Source organism: Miscanthus floridulus, chromosome 16 (assembly GCF_019320115.1).
Source record: "Miscanthus floridulus cultivar M001 chromosome 16, ASM1932011v1, whole genome shotgun sequence".
Classification (NCBI taxonomy): Eukaryota; Viridiplantae; Streptophyta; class Magnoliopsida; order Poales; family Poaceae; genus Miscanthus; species Miscanthus floridulus.
The window spans coordinates 34,591,950-34,600,999 of record NC_089595.1 but is presented as its reverse complement, the minus strand read 5'-3'; the positions used below and the strand labels follow the sequence as shown (position 1 = coordinate 34,600,999).

Below are 9,050 nucleotides of genomic sequence, written 5' to 3'. Positions count from 1 at the left end.
TCACATCATATTAAGTATCCATTGAAAAACCATTTCTTCAATAGTATGATCCTTTCTTGAATATCTTCTAGATATGAATATTGAGATCAATCGAGCTTTAGTTTGATTCACATAAAGACATATATGAATCAACATCAATATAGTCAAGCCAATTCATGATTCCTTATATCCTCTTCATTTTGGCTTGACACTCTAATACTCACTTCAATATCTATCTTCATACTTCTAGCTTGATCAAAGCAATGCAAAGTGATTTTCCAAATCTTTATCCATACAAGCAAACCAACATAGAGACTGACTTATATCCAATATGAGTTGTGTCCTTTGTCATTTAAACCTTTGTTTGGTATTTCTTCAGTTATGCATTCTTGACTCATTCTTCAATCCTTGATCAAAGCTAATCCACTATCAATCTCTTGTTCATGCAAAGCAAGCCATTATTTAGACCAATCCAAAATCATCAACTCATGTCTCTTTTTACATTTGCCAAATATGCTTGCTTTCTCATGATACTATGATATTCCTCAACATAGAAGCCATTTCATTAACTCCATTTGCATTGTTGTCTTTCTCTTGAACTATATTGTTTCCGTGATCTTCCAACACAACAATACACAATTTGGCCTTGATTTGAACATTATATGGAATATCATCAAGTTTGCCTTCTTGCTGAACCTATATATGCTTCTCAATCCATAGTCCACAAGTGTATGCAATAAACTCAATTTCTTGTTCAACACTTAGTAAACTTGTTAGACCTTTAATGGTGTTGTCATTCAATTCACCAGAACCCACTAAAGGGCTAGATGCACTTACAATCTCCCCCTTTTTGGTAATTGATGACAACACAATTAAAGCTTACAAGAGATTGATAAATAATAAGATTTTGAATCCTATGATATAGTGAGCTCCCCTAAATGTGTGCATTGAAAGGAATTCAAATTTTGGCATCAAATGCCAGATGCACATATTCAAGATAAAGTGTGGGAACTCTCCGATATCTTAGCATCCATGAGGTGCAAGGTGTCATCCTGATAAACATGATGCTCATGGCAGTTCATGCATCTCAAGAAGTTTCTAAAGCTGTCATGTGCGGCACTTCCGTGAGTGAGCGTGGCACTGCCGCACAGTGGCAGTCAGAGAGAACAAACAACACATCATTCAAGGCATGAACATCACACACTAGCATATATAAATTGTCCTTGCACACACCACACAATAAAAATTGAAAAATCTTATATGCCTCCCTTTTACCCCTTTAAATCCTCATATCAATCTCTTTCCCTTACACTCTCTCCAAATATTTCTCCCCCTTTGGCATTAATCTCCAAAAAGGATCTCTCCACCAAAAGGAGGAAATAATGATAGACTAGTGAGGGCAAGGGGTAGGTAAAAGTTCAGCATATTTGGCTCATACCTCACTTAGATGACACTTTTAACATGAGACTGACTCATGCCATCACCACAAGAGATATCAACCAAATATCTAAATAATTCTCTAATCGTCTCCACAAGAACAAACTCATGTTGTGACTCAAAGTATTGCATACACATGCACACAATAGCATGTAAGGGCCTAGATGCACAAAGGTAGTACAAGAGTTCATGGAGCGATATACCTTTGTTCTAAGCCTCATAATCTCCACCATGATCATGATATTTTGAATTTAGTGCTTTGATGGGCTTGGCATAATACAAAAAGATTTTATTTGTGCCCATCTCTTTTAATCATGACCTTCATGAAGATTTTACAAACTTGTGCTTGATCTCGTTTGAAAGACCATTGCTAGCTCTTCTTGTCATTTTGAGATACCAACTAAAGACATATTTCTTGATATACCGAATTGAAAGATTATCCACTAATACTAATTGAAATATGATCTTCATAGTTTTGACACCACTTGAAGGAGAGTCTTCACAAGTTCATGCCAATTGGAATAGATTCTTGTATCTCATAATGTCACTTAGGGAATGCTCATAAAGACAAGAGATAACATTAAATTGCACAAGCTAGAGTTTCACAACTAGTTATCATTTTGGATGTGGAAGGCATGTAGATCACTAATTGCAAAACCTCATAACATAGACTAAATAACCCCTTTCTGATAGTGCATACATATATATGTGGAAGGCAAGAACATATGCACTTTTGGTCAATTAAGTCCAAACAAGGGAATTTAAGCTATATTATGGAGAGTAGCTACACAAGAGAAAAAATTACAATCCAAATGAATATGAGAGATAACTTTACCAATTTGAATTGAGTCAATGTAGCATACCCATGAGAAACTCATTCTCACCAAGAGACTACATAAATTCACTAGAAGAAAAGATTAGTCTCAAAAGACACAAGACATAGAGTGGGCTCCCCCTTAATATGTGCATCAAGTACTCGAATTACTTGTAAAGTGCACTTGAATCAGTTTAAGAGTCAAGAGGAGTTCATCTTATATCTTGGTCAAGGCATGATAAATTTGCAACAATTGAAATTATACCAAGGAAACATACCACCACCAAGGTAGATAGATCACCACATTGATATGACCATCATAAGTGAGACTTGATGATTTGGATAGCCATAGTTCTTCACTTGATGACTCATGGTAAATTATAGCTCTTATGATCATCCAAGATTCATATTTGGTTCCTAAGTTCTTTCTTTACCTAAAGCAACTCACACAGAGAGCAAAGGTAAAATTCATGAATTTTGCAAATAGTGAACTAGAAGTTACCACTCTTTGTTGATAAGATCCTGGGTGATCAATTGGATGGATCATGTGCATATGATGAGCTCTAGAGAGGAGAAATAGCAGTGAAAGCCCACTCTTCAATTCTTTTCTCCAACTCATTCAAATCTAGTTTCACTAAAGGATTGGGGCATTCGACAATAAATCGGGAGCACTTGGTTTATAAAGACCAAGACCTCCTAGAATAACCTTTGGAGCACCCAAGGATTCCATTGGAACCATTCATCCTCCTTTGATGTTCTTCTTTTTCCAATGTGTGTGAGACTACTCAATATTAACTTTGAAAGAAACCATTAGTCCCACAAGATATAGGCTTAACTCCCCCTCAATTCGTGCATACAAGAGTACACAAAGTATGCTCATGCACATCAATAATTATGAGGTCAAGGGAGAAGTTTACACTATACTCCAACTGATTCAAACTCCTTTAAACTGCTTGTAGTCCAATTAGTTTCAGCTGATTCTAGTTGCTTCCAATTGATTTCAAATAATTCTAACTGATTGTAACTCATTGCTGCTACTTATAACTGCTGAAGTCAACTAGTTTCAATTTATCTCAGCTGTTGTTTCTGAAAGCCTGCAACTGATTTCTTCAAGTTTGAATCGGTTGTAATTACTTGTTGTTTCTTGTATTTTGATTTCAACTCTTTGGACCCTTGTGTGAGTCTTTCACTTTCATTGCAACTCCTTTAGACCACACTAATGCTTATCATTTTTACTGATTCTTCACGACCAACTTGAGAGCCAACTTAATCTTGTTGTTACAATGCAATCCAATTCAATACAGTGAGTTTTCAGATTCTGTCTTCCTTGGAGAAAAATTCATATCCCTCAGACCACTAGTCCAATATGCAAGAAATTTGGCTGAGATGTGCACCCATGAATCCTCTAACTGCTGTGAAAATTTCAGCTCATTTGTGCTCCATTTGATCAGCCAAATCAATTTTCTATCACAACTGCTAGAGTCTGAAAACTGCAATGCGGAAGCTGATAGAATTCAACTCAAAACTGACTTTCTTCTAAACCAATCTTCATGCCAACTGTATAGCAACAAGTAATAGGTGTGTATAGCATGCTCACAAAGTTTCAAGCCAATTTATCAGTATTTGAACTTCCAAATCCATGCTTGAAGGCGGCCAATTCAGAAATTTAATTTTCTAGACAGATTTGATAATTCCCTTTTCTTCTCTTCTTCTTGTCCAATCTTGAGGTGAATTTGGTTAAGAGTACTCACAAGATGTTATTTCCATTCAGTTCTCTTATTGATACATGTAGTCTTGTGAATTCTTCCAATATAGCTTATCCAACTCAACCTCAAACTTGATTTTATCCAAACTGAAAATTTGGTCTCTTTGGCCTCTAGCAACCTCATCTTTCTTCAGGTGAAGAGTAAGCATGGGCTTGTGATTTATTTAGTTAAACAAGCACAACCTCTTTTTCTTGATTTTATATAAATAAGCTCAACACAAGAGGGCATTAGTAACACAAGCACTAGTTTCTCATTTAGTAACCTTTTATGTGTGGAAGAAAAATGGATTACTAAAATAGAGAAACCTCATAACATGGACTAAATCTCCCTTAAACCCTCATGCACATTCTTTTGAGTGGAATGGAAATGTAAATGTGCATGGTTGGTCAATTAAGTCCAAAAGGGTAGATTTAAGCCATATTATGGTGAGTGACTAAAATAGATGAATCAATTCCAAATTAACTAGAGAGAGAGCACATCACATAGTTTTGGATTGATGATCTTCCTATGAAAGCACACTCCATTTGAGAAATATATTCTCATTTAGTGAGACTACACAAATCACTTAGAGAGAAAGATTAGTCTCACAACACTAGTCAAAGAGTAACTTCCCCTTTGATAAGCACTCTAAGTATTTGAATTCCTCACATAGCACTTTATTCATTTAAGAACTTGAGATTTCACTCTATGTCTAGGTCATTGCAACAATAGAGTAATCAAATTGAACTATGCCAAGAAATACTTACAATCATTAGAACATGTAGATGGCCATAAGATAAGAATGAGAATTTAGCAATCTACCATAAGACAAGATTCCATCAAGTAGAGAGTTCTTGAACTGTGAGTGATAAGTGCCTCTACTTGAGCTTGATTCTTTATTCTTGGCTTTGTTGAAATTCTTGGTTTGAAGTCCACAAAGAAAACCCAAGTCATGTATGTTGCTTGGTGTGGATGATAAATTCAATTCAAATCATACTTTTCTTCCAGAATGACCAACAACCAATTTATATCCTCAAGTGCTTTATTTTCCTAAGTGGCTACACAAGACACAAAGAAGTAAACTTTGAAAATATCATGCACTTGTGATTTTAGAGATTACCACTCCTTTTCAATGTTTTGGTGAGCTCTTGGTTGTGGCACTAGAGATTGGTGTTGAGTTGACCTTCCATTTGAGTTTCATCTTCTTCTTGCTCAAAGATGGGTTGTAGGTTTTGTCCTCGAACTAGACTGTTGTCAACTGCTGCTCCTTGTTGCTGCGCGGCACTGCCGCTCAGAGGTATGGCACTACCATAGATGTAGCATCAACTAGTTTTAGAGCAACTGCAACTTGAGGATCCTCCTCTATAGTGGCCTGGATTTCTTGTGGTCTAATATCACCAATAGCCATTAGTTTGATTGCCTTGCAAGGTGGTTCCTCATACCTACAATATGAATAAGATCTTCTCTACTAGAGAGCTATTAAAAGCATCATATGGCAAAAGACTCATTAAACTTGAAATACTCTAGCCACTCTTAACAATTCGCAAACACACACATATTTGTGAACTACTAGAGACTACACAAGTCAAGTGGCTAGCTAGGAAGGGTTAGGTACTAGTTACTGAGGCGAGTATGAAGTTAGAAATATATCCATCAAGTTGTCCTTGGGTCAATCTTGAGAAAATAGACAATATGAATAAGATTGATAGCTTGAGATGATATTTTCAATTAACTTGCTCAAGCACCCCAAAGCTTCATACCACCTCCAAGTACCTACAACACTCACCAAGCACAACTTGGTACCCAAACTATGTTTGGTCCATCAAAGTTAGTCACAAGAGACTTAGGCACCCAAATGGCCTTTGTGCTAGCACACGGTGAACAAATCACCTTTCTAGCACAAGTGTCATTTTTGGGCCTCCTAAGCAAATTTGAATCAATTGATAAGTTGAGCTTAGGAGTGTTACCCATGGGACAATCCATACTTAGATGTCCCTTTCCTCGTCAAGTGTAGCAAATGCGGCGCTTGATCATGTAAGACATTTTTATCTTGCTTCTTGTTTGCTACCTTGCTAATGAGCCTCTTTCTTGATGACACAAGGCTTTCACTTTTCTTGTTAGAACATGAGCCAATTTCACGTCCCTTCTCATTGCAACCATAACACTTCCTCTGGTTTCTTCTTGTCTTCTTTGGAAGTGTGGCTTGGTCATCAACCTTGTTGGAACACATAGAGGCATTGTGTTCCATGTTGGAACACTTGAGGCACTTCACATGAGCCATTTTCTTCTTCTCTTGAATCTTACTCATGCCTTTGTTTTCTTTCTTCAAGGAGCAATCTCTTACATGGTGAACCTCCTTGCACCTGAAGCAAGTGATGAGAGTCTTCTTTGGTTGAAGTTGCACCTTGGTGGTCTTGGGGGCTTCGCTGTTCTACCTAGGTGCGGCACTGTGATGCGGCACTGCTGCATCCTGGAACCTCTGCAGCCTTGAGTTAAACTGCTGCATTTTGGATAGATTGCACTTCTTCAAATTTTCCCTTGACTTTGGCACTGTTGGACTTGTGTCCTTCTTGATGGGGCTTGATGCATGCTTTGGTTGATCCCTTCTCAAGCTTCTTCACCATGTCTTTACGGTTATCTTGAGAAGGTTGAGCATTGCACTTGCCCTTCCATTGAATCAAGTCCCTTCTTAGCCTCTCAACTTCTTCCTTGAGCTCTTCATTTTCTTTTGTAATGGAATCATCATAAATTTCTACAAGTACATGCTCAACGGAAGGTTGGCATGCTTGATAGCAACAATTGTTAGCACATGATAAAATAAATGGAACTTGTGTACATGTGCACTTGTGAGTGTGAGGTTGGTATGATTTTACCATTGTTACCACAACCTCATGAGTAATTTCTAGCATGAGATGAGAATCCATAAGCTTCTCATGAGAGCACAAAAGCTCATCATGATCTTCTTGTAAGATCTCATTCTTGCTAGTGAGCCTTTCCACCTTGTCCTTGAGCACATAATTCTCATCTTCTAATTTGGCAACACAAGATAGAGAGTTAATAGTATGAGTTTGCTCAATTAACAAGTTCTCATACATTTTGACCAAACTAGCATGAAAGCACTTAAGCTTTTCATGCTTTTTGGTCAACTCCTCTAAGCATTTGATCTTATTGATGAGATACTCTTCTTGATCGTGAAGTGTTTCTTCTTGCTCTTGAATTTTCGCTATGAGCTTGAGCACCATCAACTTGTCTTTCTTGGTTAGACGTGTCAAGTATTGATTGAACTCATCATCATCACTTTCATCTTCACTCTCACTCTCACTTTCACCTTCACTCTCACTCTCACTTGCCACATTCTTCTCTTTCTTTGCCATGAGACCCAAATGAGGAGTGGCAAAGAGAGTTGAGTTTCTTGGTGAGGTGGATTCATCATTTGGCCTCCACTGATCATAAGTTTCTTCTTCCTTCAAAATGTTAGTCTCACAAGAACTAGAGGAAGTAGAAGTACCACATGTAAAAGCATTGTTCTCACCAACCATTTCATTACCTTCCATTAAGTCATATGTTGGTGAGGAAGTGGATGTGGCATGATCACTTGGACCTTTTGGGAGAATCACTTGAGGCTCTTCATTTGTCGGTGAAGTTGAGCAGTCCTCAAGTGGTTCCTCAAATGAGAGCAACTTCTCATTACATTTGGACTTGTCATATTTTTCTTTGAGTGTGGTCCAAATGATATGAGCATCATCAAGTGGTTCATCGTCTCCAAATATGATGGCATCAAAAACATCTTCACTCAAAGCACTAAATAAGACATTAGTAGCTTGAGCATTGTGTTGTAAACATTCCACTTCCTCTTTAGATAAGATGGTCAAATCGTCACTAGGAGGTGAAATGCTTACATCTACAATCCGCTCAATATGAGGACCCATGGCTCTAAAAACATCAAGCACACTAGCAGAACAATATGCATAATTTGAGCCATCTAAAAGTAGAAGTTCTAGAGATACCTCCTTACTTATTGACATCGTCTCTCAAGGCGGTTAAGCCCAAAATTAAGAGCCTAGCTCTGATACCAATTGAAAGGACCTTGATGTCACCTAGAGGGGGTGAATAGGCCTGTTTAAAACAAACTTGCAGCGAAAGTTAAATTCTAGGGGCGGCACTGCTGCTCCCAAGGTACAACACTGCCTTACTGCGGCACTGCGTCACAAAAGTGTGGCACTGCCGTGCCTGCAGACAAGCTTGAACTACAATTTAAAAACTACCCAAGAAACAGTAGATCGAGCAAATTACTGATGTTCTTGGGGTAGTGTAGAGCATATTCCACCACCTGGATGTTGGTGGAAGTGCACAAGAAAGTAGATCGGGACCAAACCCTAAGAAAGTAGATCAGGACCAAACCCTAGAATCACCACAAATACAAGTATAGCAATGCAAATCACAAGAACACAAGTGAAACACCGATTTATCCCGTGGTTCAGCTCGCAACTAAGGCTTGCCTATGTCCACGTTGTTGAGGTTGCCACAAAAGCTTTGGGTCTCTTTCAACCCTTTCCTCGTTCTCAAGTCAAGAGAATGAACTCCTGAGATGAGGGTGATTTCACTAGCTGTTTGGGGTGATTACAAACCTCCCGGGGCTGCCATACAAGTTGGCAAGCTCCACAGGCGATGCTCTAGCCGGTTAGGAGCAAAGCTCCAGGAGTAATAAACACAACCACCGACCAAAACGTGAACCAAGTGCTCTAGGAGATGAAGAACAGTTGGGGCTGCTCCCTAATATAGTTGGAGGCTCAAACTCTCTTGGATTTGGAAGGGAATCAAAGGGAGAAGCTTGAGGGGTTCCAATGGTGAGTGAGGAAGAGAGAGAGCTGCTCTCTTCTGTTCTTGGATGAGCTAAATGAGTGGAGTGCTCTAGAGAGACGTTGGGGAGGAAGGGGAAAGGTATAAACACCGTAAGCTCACCCGAGAAGGGAAAAGAAATCCGGAGTTCCTGGTGAAGGTGGAGCAGAAGCATTATCTCACTGGTGTCCGTAGGACCAGCCCCTCCTCGAAAGCATCAAGAGGAGTAGCCCCCG

The 9,050-nt window shown here is 38.7% G+C and overlaps 1 protein-coding gene across 1 annotated transcript; it reads right to left on the bottom strand.

The window, feature by feature from the left end:
- Positions 1-6,467: 6,467 nt before the first annotated feature.
- LOC136510567 (uncharacterized) lies at positions 6,468-7,904 on the bottom strand. Its single transcript, XM_066504975.1, has one exon. The coding sequence runs from the start codon at positions 7,902-7,904 to the stop codon at positions 6,468-6,470; it is 1,437 nt and encodes a 478-aa protein (XP_066361072.1).
- Between the last annotated feature and the right edge of the window lie 1,146 nt (positions 7,905-9,050).

Excerpts from the sequence above, each read along its gene's own strand:
- LOC136510567 (XM_066504975.1), bottom strand. The coding sequence starts at position 7,904 with ATGGGTCCTCATATTGAGCGGATTGTAGATGTAAGCATTTCACCTCCT.